This window comes from Cyclopterus lumpus, chromosome 1 (assembly GCF_009769545.1).
Source record: "Cyclopterus lumpus isolate fCycLum1 chromosome 1, fCycLum1.pri, whole genome shotgun sequence".
Taxonomy (NCBI): domain Eukaryota; kingdom Metazoa; phylum Chordata; class Actinopteri; order Perciformes; family Cyclopteridae; genus Cyclopterus; species Cyclopterus lumpus.
The window spans coordinates 5,311,116-5,324,519 of NC_046966.1; the positions used below are offsets into that span (position 1 = coordinate 5,311,116).

Here is a 13,404-nt window from a genome sequence, read left to right on the forward strand (position 1 = left end):
TTTTCAGAATAATGTCACAATACTTCCAACTGTCATTGACATTATAAACAAGCAGTGAAGACCGGAGGACATGAAGTTGTTTTTGGGCATCTCGGCAAACATATTACCCTTTGTCCAAAATGTCAACCACATGGAGGAATAAAGACCATGAGATGGAGCGGAAAGCTTCGGAAAAAGATGATCAGGTAATCATGATTTAATTTGTCCAACTCAAATATCTTGGACCTACTCAACCAAAATCAATCAAAGCACACTTAAACTACAGTACATTACCGATGCTATTACTCAGACCAAAATAATCTCTATTGCATGCCCCATTTTCTCCAAATGGTACAAGAAAAACCCGACATCAGTATGGGTCCTGCCATTCTTCTGTGGGACCTAAACGTTGCGCAGCCTGTTAACGCAACATTATTTAAGGATACATTTCAAAGCCATTGTTCCATTTCTGGATCATAGATTCTCCTCGTGCAGTTTGTTTGTGCCAAATCTCTTGTTTCCCCGATCCCACAGAAATGTATTTTTTTAACTTGCTCTGTGCTCTTTCGTCTCACGCTGGGCGTCCCTTTTCAGAGTTGAGTCGACTCGCTGTCAGGAGCTTCAATGTGACGTCTGGCTCACAGAGGAGGTCAATTAACAGCTAAATCAATCAGCGGAGAGGCTGGGATAGAACGAGCGGCAGCACTGAGTGGTGGGAGGCTGATGCATCTTAAAAAAAGAATGGTTTTCCTCTTGTGTTCATTATTATCTATGAAGCAAAAAAAGCGTAAACTAAAGAACCTAAATACAACTTTTGCGATGTCTCTTATGGATGGGTCACCAAAAGAAAGAAGAAAACACATTATCTTGCGAATGAATGATGCAGCTATTTTCTGTCAGTGAATTTTGAATAAAACTGTCGCATTCATTTTGAAGGTTGCCGTTGGCTCACCGATATTTTAGAAGAATCACATAAAAAAACAACACTTTGCTGGATGAAGAAGCAACAACTCATCTGTTCCCACTTCACTATTCACCGCCAACCATCGGACCCGATTATCGTGCAGTGTGGTTCATTGTTTTTGGTTTTTTTCCTCTTACCTTGGCAGCCATGACCATGGAGGAGCCTCCCCTGATGCCCAGGATGGGAATGTGTGTCTGGGCAGATATGAAGTCCAGGATCTGAGCGATGGCCTCCTGGTCCGTGTCGTCTCCAAACACCACGCCTTGCAGAGAGCTCCTCGTCATTTGTGCGCAGATCCGATTGATGATGCTCTTTGGGTCGGTCTCATTCATGGTCACCAACTCGACTTTGGGAGGGTAAGGGATGTGGAGGAAGTCCTCTTTCTCGAGTCCAGCCCCCAGGGCCACGTCACTAGAGTTGCCCACCAGGATGACAGCTATACTGAGCGAGTTGATCAGTTTGGGATTGATCGGGGGAAGCGCTGGTATGGCGGGAGAGTATTGTGGAGGGATGACGACGCCCCTCTGGGTGCCGCCTCCCCGCTGGCCACCTTGTCCCCCTGGGGCACCTCCAGGACCCGTGCCTGGACCGCCGCCCCTGCGGGACTCGCAGGCGGGCAGGAGGAGTATGGAGAGGAGGAGCAGAGAGAAGGAGAAGGAGAGGAAGGGCACGGTCAGCCGAGGCCCAGAATAAGGACAAGGGGAGGACTGGTCCGGGGGAGGGGGAGGAGGATGGGCGGTGGAGGAGGAGGAGGGGGAAACGGAGCACTTGTCCTGAAGACGGGAGGGAGAAAGGTGGAGGCTGACAAGCATTGTGGAGGAGTGTGAATGCCGTCCCTGGAGGGAGAGGGAAAGAGAGACAGAGAGATTATAAACCAGGATAAAGTGTAAAAATCCAACCTTTAAACTTCTATAGATCTATATCTGCCAACATTAGCATATAAAAGATATATCCATGTAACAATGTGTTTTTATGTCTCTCATGCACCAGAGATGGGTTGGTGAAGCGTAAACATTTGGTTGGATATGAGGCCAAACACCGAATTTGACCACGAGGTGTCCCACATGGCTCCTGCGGTGATACACGGCACCTCGTCTTTCATTTTTGGATCACTTCTGTCGTCGGCTAAAAAAACAAAAGTTGCCATATTGGAGCATATTGTTTTCTTTGAGACTAGTGCCTAAATTATAGTTCGCCGGAAAAGCTTACATAAATGCCGTTGTGCATAACATCTAACTGGTTTAAGGTCCGCCTTCAGCTGTAAAATCTCCTGCTTAATACATATGTTGGTCACGGTCCAATAACAGCCAACGTTGAGGGATCCTTATCACGGAATTTTTGTTGATGCTATGCGTTATATATATATATATATATATACAATTTTATAATATTGTCATATGAATCATTTTCACAATAATTTAGTTTTGTATGCGAACTATGCGATACAGAAATGCAGCCCACACGTGGAAGATATGGCCGCATAGAAAGAGAATAGTAGAACGGACATTCCCAGTCAGGATGGGGTGAGCGGCAGCCATTTCTGTGTGCACCGTTGCCACAGCAACCAGAGCCCGAAGGAAATGCGCCTGGCTTTAAAGCAAATTTTACACAGTGGCCAAACTTCACATGATGCCATGGGGCCCAAGGGGACTTTTTCTCAAAGACTTACATAAGGAAAAATACGTAAATATGGGAATCAGTTTTTTGCGGTACATCTACTCCCCAGTCCGAACACTTAAATCACTCTTTTTAAATGAGTAGGTTAAAACTAGTTGCCGAATCCAGATGTATTTTCCAAACTCCGAGGCCAAAATGAAGGCTGTGCCGCCAAGATGGCGAAAAATTTGCAAACACGGCATATGAGAAAAACACTACTTTTATGTTCACAAACAATGAATTCAGCATATTACTGACCAGCATATTATTCTATTTTTGTCTAAGGTTATTCCAAATGAAGGCTATTGTGTGGCCATTTAAAACATACGACAGGTAACTCTGTCAACAATAAACCTGTGTAGTATGAAATCATTCATTATATATACAATACATCAACGTATTGTTTTGCTTCACCCATATGGATGACACTGATAAAGATTTTTTTTTTCCAGTATTGGTAAGGATGTAAAAAAAATACAGACCCCTTAATTGTCAAACCAAGTGACCCACATAGCTGGGTATCAAACCCCACACTGAGAGAGGCCTGTAAGCTCTCATGGAGCATCAAGTGACAACGCCACTTCCCCTTATACTGCACTCTGACTTCCCTGTGGCACTCAACTACAGAGCGGGAAGGAGATTGTGTGTGTGTGTGTGTGTGTGTGTGTGTGTGTGTGTGTGTGTGTGTGTTTTGAGAGAGTCAGGACAGCAACGGGTGCATTTTTTTACAGATTGACAGCCTCACAGCTTCATGGACTAGCCGCCAGGCTAAGTGAACATTAGACACTCAGGCCGGGCTCGGCTGAGTCTCTCTCTCTCTCTCTCTCTCTCTCTCCCCCCTTTTTGTCTCTCCCCTCCCACACTCCTTCTCCTTTTTAACCTCCAAACTTGTTTTCTTTCAGTCGCTCCCTCCAACGCTCTGAGATCCCTTCGCTGCTTTTTGAAGTCAACTTCCGACCTATTATTTGCTATTATTGCTATTATCTACTGCGCCTCTATTAGCAGACGTATAAAGAGCAGTGGGGTGGAGTTCAGAGGAGTCATGATGGGGGGAGAGAGAGGCGGAGTGAAACATGTAAGCAGAGGGAGGTGACAGGCAGGGGAAACACAATTAGTCATAGCCTGATGTGAAAATTGTCGTTTCTTACTGTGTGTATCGGAGGGGGGCGAATTTGGGCATATTTTCTGCATAGATAAAGACAAGGAATCTTAATTTTGTGTATGTTCGTTCTCATTTTATAAAGTAAGCACGGAGGAGCACTTTGGGAGAGGGGATGAGCGAAGGGCAGAGTGAAAAGTGTGCTCCTCTTCCCCGCTCGCACAACAACACCTTCGCTTATCTTTTATTTATCAAGCAGCGAGGAGCCGATCCAGTACTCAGCAACGAAAGGGAAAAAAACAGAAGTCCAAAGAAAACAAAGAAGGGAGAAGTTCTGAGAACGAGGAGAGAGCGAGGAGCAGTGTGTGAGACGGGGGCGAGCGGAGGGAGAAGAGGGCCGAACGGTGAGGCTGATCTGCACACACACACACACGCACACAAATAAAAAATAAAAAACTGTTTAAAAGGTCTAATTACCAGAGGTTTGTCAGGCTCAATTGCAGGTGCACATATAATTGTAAACTAGCTGAATGTTCCATGGGGGCGAGAGACAGAGAGGGAGAGAGAGAGAGAGAGAGAGAGAGAGAGAGAGAGAGAGAGAGGGGAGGAGGAAATGAGTGGGAGGAAGGCAGCAAGAGAGAAGAGGAGAGAGAAGTGGGGCGAGGGAGAGAATAAATAGAGACATACACAAAAGAGATGGAGGTGGAGGAAAGGAACAGCAATAAGAAACCCAGAGGAGGGAGGGAGGTGTGGAAGAGCAACGCGGCTGAAGGAAGAAAGATGAAAAGAGGACATGATTAGCACAGGACGCCAAAAAGAAAAGTCAAGGGGGGGGGTTAAGGAAATCTGAAGGAGAGAGCATGGATAAGCAATGAAGAAGGAAAGGATCTCAATTCACAGTGTGTTGAGGAAAAAGAAGAAGAAGAAGAAAAAAAAGATATTCTGCTAAAGGGCTGCTGGAGCTATGAGAGGAGGGGGGGGGGGGGGGCGGGGGATTATTAGAGAACAATCTTTTTAAAATAATGGAAGAAGTGTGACAGTGAACGAGGATGGAGGGAGGGCGAGGAGAGAGAGAGAGACCTGCTCGGATGTGTGTTTCCATAGTAACAATTCAAATATGCCTCCACGTAACACCCTGACGGACAGGAAGAGACACACCGCTCGCGGTAATTCACGCCGCGCGCGCCCCTCTCCTCATAATAAAACACCGTGTTTTACTTTCATCCGAGCCTTGCCGCGTGTTCGACTCTCGCTGCAGAAGAAAACAACAAACAAAAACACCCGTAAACACGAAATGAAAAGCACAGGCGCGTGCGCGCACGCACGCACGCACACGCACACACCGGGTAATTAATGCACTCCTATGGAGAGAGCTGATCCGCGCTGCTCCGCCTTTTAGTGTATACCTCGCATTAAAAATGAATCCCCGAGACGGGCTGCAGGCAGATACACACGAGTACCGGGATGGAGGGGCGCGTGCACATCTCCGCCGTCATTAACGGACAATTAACACGGTTTAAATGGAGGGTGTCAAGAGTGGATCGTGCACTCGCTGCATAATAGAGCCAGAGTACAAAGCGCGCTACCGAACCAACAGTTGACTCGTGCATTCCCGTGCTCTCGCGTGTCCATGACAGCGCACGTGTGCGCCGCCGCAGAACACACGGATCGAAGTGGGCGCACCGAAACACACCCACGTGTCATTTACCTGTAAACCCCGCGGGGGGAAATGACACACGCGTGGGTGAAACACCGAGCCTGGCGGCGCAGGTGGGTTTTTATTGTATAAGGTCAAGCACTGTTTGGGTCAGACACGCGAGGCCTCCACATGCGTGTATATATGGCTCCATGTGTTTCCAATACACACACACACACACACACACACACACACACACACACACACACACACACACACACACACACACACATAATCAGGTTGCTGTGCATACAGCGAGGCTCTGGGTCGATCATGTCAGTCATATCACACTTCACATTTACAAAGGGCATTGATCACAGCCAGAGAGGCTGGACTTCCAATCTGCCGATTAATCGAGCCACGAACGATCGTCCTCCTCCGTAGCAAACATGCGCGTGGAGGGGGCGGGGTTACAGACTGGGGGTGGGGGTATATAATGCATAGGAGCTGGAGACAGACATTACAACTGGATGTTCCACCCTATTTCAAAAACACGGAGGCCATCGTTATCAGGCTCCACGACAACCCCGGAGACTTGATGTGGTGGGCTGCGCTGTATGAGAGGCATCGTGGATAACATAAGCTGACAGGCTAATAAGGAGCCCGTTTACATTCAGATGGTGGTCAGTTACAGGTGAGAGTGGCACGCGCTACATCAGACATCAGGTTGGTAAATAAACACACAATGTACTAAACAGTGCGCTTTAATAAACTACGAGGAGGCACCGCTATCTATAATAAAAGTACCCGATGAGGCTTGACAACCGTAAAAAAAAAAAAAGAGAAAAAAAAGGAAAGAAAAAAGCCTCAGAGAGTTGAGTTTTTATTTCATTTAAAGGTCCAGATATCCACTGGAGAGACAGGGAGGTGACAATGTTTGACATTTCTGTGTCTAACTCAAATATAGGTGAGGTCAAGGGCGTAAGAGAACTACGGTGGCCCAATCGGGAGCCAGAGTGTGGTTTGTCCGTTCTTGGCTACCGTAGAAACATGGCGGCCGGCTTTCTGTAGAGGGACGCGCTCCGTATGCAGATATAAACGGCTCATTTTGAGGTAACAAAAACACAATACTTATTTTCAGGTGATTATACAGAAAAGAAAAGGTATACAATATCGTATTCCAGTTCTGGCAATCGATCCCCATAAATGCTACACGCTGTTCCTCAAAAAGAGACATGTGTCAAAATAAGGGCATTATCATGGCGTTAGCATTGGATTTAGAATAATTCTCCAAAAACCAGGGAATGAGTCATACAGCTTTCCACGTTTGGTTCCCTTTAAGTGAATGGGTTTTTTAAGCTTCAGAGATTTGAACCTTCTGTGCTATGATTAAAAAAAAAAAAACCTCAATAAATATCCATCTCTTGAATTTTGAAGCTTTTCCAAAAATAAAGGCGGCTGCTAACAAGTGGCTAGTCAGCCTTTATACGAGGAGTAGTTTACTTAATACTTAATATGAGATTTGTGTTGGTAAAATGGTGATGTGGGTGACCTCAGCGCACAATAAGAGGGAGCACAGGAAAAGAAAATGTTTTTTTTTTTTTTTAGATTAACATTTTCTTGACTGTGCCAAAGGACAGCAATCCTCTGGGTTCATGCAAAGCACCCTGTGAGTCTGTCGCGTTGACGCAAATGTGTAAAAGACAAAGAGAGTGAAGCCCCTCGCTGCTTTTTGTTCACTCTTATTCAACGGAGGATGGAACTACTGCCGGAGAAAGTGCAACGGGCCAACCGTCCTCATTCTGAAATCACCTGCCCATAAAAGGCCGGCGGCTCTTTTGATGAATGGCATTCAGCCCGTCGGAGCTGTGTGACATTGTGCTCAGGTAATCAGACATCCCGCCGCTATAATGACTCCCCTGCAGGGGCGGTGGAAGTCAACACGAGTTCTATTGACATCCTCCGTAATTATTCAATTCGCTCTCACGAAGTCGACCGCCGCCGTGAGTTTCCCCCTCTGCTGTCATCGTGAGACGTTGAATAAAAACTGCACGACGGCGCTGTTGAACGCGCGGTCGCATTTGAGTGACGTGAGTGGTCGTTATTCTGTATTCCAATCCACGCATTCTTCCTAATGTCGAGGAATCCAGTGAAGAGACAGAAACGAGGAAAGCGTTCAGTACAAACACAGCTCCGACGTGTGGTCCAGACACGTTTTGAGTAACACGTCCTTGACTTTCAACGGCTCATCGGGGGCCGAAACGCGACACGTGATTCGTAACAATTTTCACCACTCAAGAAAATGATCATGGCTGCAATTATTTCATCTTCCGTGGGATGATGTTGCGTCGGGCAAAGCGTGCGCTATGCGCTCACCAAGCCCCATTTGTTCCAACTGAGGAGGTCAATCTGGAATAAAAAGGCTCATGAGTAGTTTCATTTGTAAAAAAATATATATATATATATTAAAAAGTGGTAAAGTTCTGCCAAACGTTACTCAACCAGTAAGATCTAGAGCATTGGTCGGGGACTATTTTCAGCTGTGGATTAACACACATTTGGTGGCCTTGTGAGTATTAACGGCAGCAGGACGTTTATTTTGAGACGGACTGGAAATAAACTCCCATTCCCGTCATAGCGAGGGAACGCGTCACCAACAGCAACAGTGTGGCTGAATATGTTTTGAACCGTTTTTTTTAATTTTATTTTTTTTAACTGCAATGGAAGTCAATGTGGCACAGAGGAATACACTTTATCAGGCTTTTACTTTTTGTTTTGGTCTTGTGGTCATGCTGATTAAATATTTTGAATTTAGTCACAAGGTGGGACGAGAGTGGCTGAGAAAAAAAAAGAAGAGAGAGAAAGATGGAGATACTGTTATGGTATTAGCAGCATAGCAGAGGAGGCACAAGTAAACAGATGGTACGGGTAATATCATATACAGCAAATAACCAACAGTGTGAATCGTGATAGTATAATTGGAGTCTTTGAGTAATCTTCTAATACAGTGTTCTTTATTTAATAATCCGTCACTGCCATCTTGAAGGGCCAGAAAAATCGCTAGTTTATTGAAGAGGGTCTTGGGAGTATTAAGTGCACTTTAGTGTGGTCAAGAATCCTCTCTGCTAATTGCACTTATAATGAGACGCTCTATGGATCTCTGCTGTCTCGCTGAGGCGACCTCGCCTCTCTCAATAACAATATATGGCCTCTTCATCAGAGGCAAATAAACTGACGCACAACACCGCCAGCGCACGCACACGCACACACACACACATTGCGATACATGGAGCACGCAAAGACACACAACTAAATGCACTCGCAGGATTGAGGCCAAGAGCCATCTATTCTCAGGGGTCTTCATTACCTCATTGAAGCCATTTATCCCACCGAGGATACGTCTCTCCTGCTCTGGACTTAATTTAGCAGTGTGTGTATGTGTGTGTGTCTCTGTGTGTGTGTGTGTCCCACCACAACAGCAATTCAGGGGGTCTTTTACAACCTAGACCACCACTGCACAGTGCTTTATAGACCCGATGTCTCGCGTACAATATGTCACGAGGTCTCCAGTCTGTTTTTTTTAACACAATAAGTCACTTCGATGCAATATGTTACCTGGTTTTATCTGAAGCAAAGGGTCACGTCCTTCTATCAGCCCTCAGCCGAGAAACCTATTTTTCTCGCCGGCCTTTCTGAAAAGCTTAAACATGATACTGGAGTTTTCTATGCTCATTCCCAGACAATCTGGTGTCTTCTGCTCTCCCGGTGGCAGAATCTGAGCAGCGACAGCTCTCTCTCTCGAGGTTTTAACGTCGGCACGCCCATGGCGCCTTAGACTCATGGGATAGCTGTGTTGAGAGACCTGCTAATTGCTTTGTAATTCCTCCTCATCCCTTGAGGCCTCACACCGACCCAAGACGTCCTTCCACCTGCGCACCTGTAGCCGCACCGCCTTCAAGCGAGTCCTCCGTTCCAGGCCGTGTCGTTTTGTTGAATTCATATTATTAATTTATTTGATCATATGACATGACAAAGCCTTTTTTACCGCTGGTCGCCGACCAGAACATATGTGCTCAGACTTGGAGCCCAGTCCTTATCACATGTATGTTGTGGCGCTGTGTATTCCACTCGCTTCACTTTGAACCCGACGGGCAGCTGCATGATTCTTCTTGGAGGACCTGGTCTGCACTCCCCTCTCCACCGGGTGAGCCAAGGACACAAGGCCCCATTATAACGTGCGTGGCTGTTTAAAAGGTGTGACGAATAATGTTAGCAGCCAAGTATTCATTATTAATAACTACCACACCTCTCTATTTATATTCCACTTTATCAACCCATTGTGTGCGCGGCTTAATGACTTTGAACAGATGCGGGGAATGTGTTCAGTCACGCGATTGAGGACCTTGAGCCAAGGCTTTCACTTGTGCATATATATACATTATTTATTAATCACTTGTTTAATTCACATACAGAGGCTGTTTCATTGCTCATTAAACATTCACGGATATAAATTGAGCATTCGTCAAGTTCATCATCTGGGCAGGACCAGCGCCCCACAGCAGAGTTCTGGTTCTGGTTCTGGTTCTCTACGAGTGTCTCAGATTATCAGCTGATGAAATCCCTGAGCATCTCATTCATTATCTTCACAAACCTCACAAGATTGTACGTGCAGTGCAACAGGCTCTGATTTTCATTTACATCCGAGTGGATCTACCGATACGTGCACGAACCGCCTCGTCTAAAAGGGCGAATGAAACCTGAAGATGTGTTGCTGATAACCGGAGATGAGCAACTTATTACATCCTCCACTTGCTACATTTTGTGAGCAACAGTCTCATGATGCAACGAACAAGGGGCTCACCTCGTGTCAATCAGTTGGTAATGTGTATAAATGCTCAACAAATATAGCCTGCTACTTACTGAACCGAGCACTATGTACCATCATGCATTGCGCGGAGGGGAAAATGGCAGACGGACGAGAGGAGACAGAGAGCCGAGAGAAATCCATGATTTGTGGGCGCAAAAAAATGAATCTGTTGAATGTGAACGGAGCCGAGCGTCACAACTCAAACACACAAAGTACTTTGTGTTTGTTAATGTGGGAAAGCACACCTATCGCCTCCATATTGGCAACGGCGGAGACGACCATTTCATTTCTCTCTTTCTGTTCTTACCTTTCACAATAAAAGCCAAGAGGCATGCACACTCTGCGTGAACACCAGAAGGGACTTAAGTTCACTCAGATCACGAGGCTAAGAGGCAACAACAAAAAGATTACAATATGTATTAATCACAAAAATGCATGTCTGTATTTATTATGGATGGTCCACCAGCCCACGCTGATCTGGCATGTTTTCATTGTGCAACAGAAATTACATAATTCAAGGCACAGCATGCCAAAGAGCTCACTACATAGTCTACTACATATCATTTGCAAGATAGGGAGGAGTGAATGAGTGAACACAGCCATTGTCCCTGTAAAGGTATAATTCATGGCTGAGCTGACAGGCGTACCTAATAAAGTGGCCAGTGTTTGCAGTCCTGCATTCATCTTTATTATTGTAAAGCAAATCTATAGTGCAAGCAATCTTTCTACATAAAAAGTATAGTACTACTACTGTTGCTTTCTTGTTGCCTAGAAGTTTTCTCAGCGAGTGTAAATTAGAGATATTACAGCCTAATATGCACATAAACATCGAGTACTACACTGACGACCAAACAAAGGCTCCAACAAATGATTGTTTTCATTATCGATTGATCTGATCGATCGTTTTTTCTCGATTTTCGGACATTACATTATAAAAGGCAGAAAACATATTACACTAGCGGCCCAAAAACCCAAAGATATTCCATTTGACAAGAATACCAAGACGGAGAAGCAGGAAGTAGGTATTGATGGACTGCAATGATGAAGCTCAGCTCTTCATCCATCCAAGAAGCTGGAACATTTATTTCAAGATCCAAACACACCTCAAGAGTCTCAGTAATATAAGCCTGCACACTGCCCTCCACGTAGGCCTAAATGTGGCAGCAGAGCCCCGGACGGACGGTTACACGTCCTCTTTTTGTCTTCCCCCCCTGAGCTTTCAGCCTCCATCTCACCGATCATCGTTAGAAAGAGAGGAAAAAAGAAACCGCAGCTCTTCCCCACTGAGCTCATGTTGTTCCTTCTTGTCAGAGTGTATACTTTGATTAAAATGGAGACAGATTCCCGGAACGGGTCCGCGGGAAAAAAGTCGGGAAATAGCAACAAGATCCACAAGTCCAATTTTTCTAGTGGTTCTCTAACAGGAGATGGAAATGAAAACAGTAACAGGTATCATTATCGTTGTGTCGCTGTTTACACACATTAATTACTTTTGCCAGCAACATCCTCCTCTTGAAAGCAAGCCGCCTCTGTTGATAAGTAGCACTACACACAACGATTTCTCCTTCTAAAAAGGTTTTGTTCTCCCCCCCACCACCACCTCACTCTTTGAAGACACAATCATCTTCTTATCATCCCCTTCAAGCACAGATTTCTTGTGAGCCCTGACGTGAGAACAGTGCCATCAAACATCCGGTTCGGCTATCAAACCCCTCCATCGGTTCCTCTGATCTCCGCACCTCGACCCTTTTCTCGGCCAGGAGATCTTTGTCTCTCTCCATCTCTGTATCGGCCTCTTCCCTCCGTCTGTAATATTATATGAAATGTATTTTCTATCCGTCAGCGGAAGAGCTTCAAAAGATCTCCCTTTTTGTCGTGACATGCAAACACGTGACACTTTCTGATCAGATCGGTGTGCAATGCGCGCCGGCACAGACCGCTCTGATCGTGTTATCGGCGAAACGCAAACGGGGCGAACGACCGATCCCCCGTAGCGCCGTTAGTAGCGGCGGCTCCCGTTTGCGTTGTGTTCAGAGGAAGCACAAACACGATACCGGTTGAAGGCCTTCAGCAACAGAACGGCACAGCGAGAAGCTGAGCAACGTGGGTAGAGGCGGCATCACAGCGCTGGGCCCCCCTTTTCTCTATTCTTAGCTCTTCCACCTTCTCTCACAGCCACACATGACTAGGTATAGAAGAGGAGAGGTAGAAGAGACAGCTTGACTTTCTATCGCGAACAAGAAAAACAATGGAATGGCAGCTCTACTCGGTGTGAAGCTATACGTTCACTATACGTTGGACTGGCTTTTAACGTTACATCTGTAACCATCTGTCGGAAAATCTGAAAATGCACGCATGATAGAGGTTTTTCTGAGGCATTGTGTAACTTCTTGCACCTCTCTCTCTCCCTCTCTCTCCCCCCCCCTCTCTCTCTAACTCTCTCTCTCCCTCTCTCTCCCCCCCCCCTCTCTCTCTCTATCTCTCTCTCTCCCTCTCTCTCCCCCCTCTCTCTCTCTATCTCTCTCTCTCCCTCTTTCTCCCCCCCCCCTTTCTCTCTCTATCTCTCTCTCTCCCTCTTTCTCCCCCTCTATCTCTCTCTCTCCCTCTCTCTCCCCCCCCCTCTCTCTCTATCTCTCTCTCTCCCTCTCTCTCCCCCCCCTCTCTCTCTCTATCTCTCTCTCTCCCTCTCTCTCCCCCCTCTCTCTCTCTATCTCTCTCTCTCCCTCTTTCTCCCCCTCTATCTCTCTCTCTCCCTCTCTCTCCCCCCCTCTCTCTCTATCTCTCTCTCTCCCTCTCTCTCCCCCCTCTCTCTCTCTATCTCTCTCTCTCCCTCTCTCTCCCCCCCCTCTCTCTCTCTATCTCTCCCTCTTTCTCCCCCCCCCCTTTCTCTCTCTATCTCTCTCTCTCCCTCTTTCTCCCCCCCTCTCTCTCTCTATCTCTCTCTCCCTCTCTCTCCCCCCCCTCTCTCTCTCTATCTCTCTCTCCCTCTTTCTCCCCCCTCTCTCTCTCTATCTCTCTCTCTCCCTCTCTCTCCCCCCCCCTCTCTCTCTATCTCTCTCTCTCCCTCTCTCTCCCCCCTCTCTCTCTCTATCTCTCTCTCTCCCTCTTTCTCCCCCCCCTTTCTCTCTCTATCTCTCTCTCTCCCTCTTTCTCCCCCTCTATCTCTCTCTCTCCCTCTCTCTCCCCCCCCTCTCTCTCTATCT

The 13,404-nt window shown here is 46.5% G+C and overlaps 1 protein-coding gene across 1 annotated transcript in view; it reads right to left on the minus strand.

Moving 5' to 3' along the window:
- Positions 1–1,770, minus strand: part of grin2bb (glutamate receptor, ionotropic, N-methyl D-aspartate 2B, genome duplicate b) — a 63,718-nt gene extending 61,948 nt beyond the window's left edge. Inside the window, exons 1-2 of the mRNA XM_034534990.1 lie at positions 1,512–1,770; positions 1,081–1,478 (exon numbers count right to left, since the gene is read on the minus strand). Of these exons, the coding sequence (XP_034390881.1) occupies positions 1,081–1,478; positions 1,512–1,755 (642 nt within the window). The 5' untranslated portion in view covers positions 1,756–1,770. The remainder of the gene's footprint in view (positions 1–1,080; positions 1,479–1,511) is intronic.
- Positions 1,771–13,404: the final 11,634 nt, after the last annotated feature.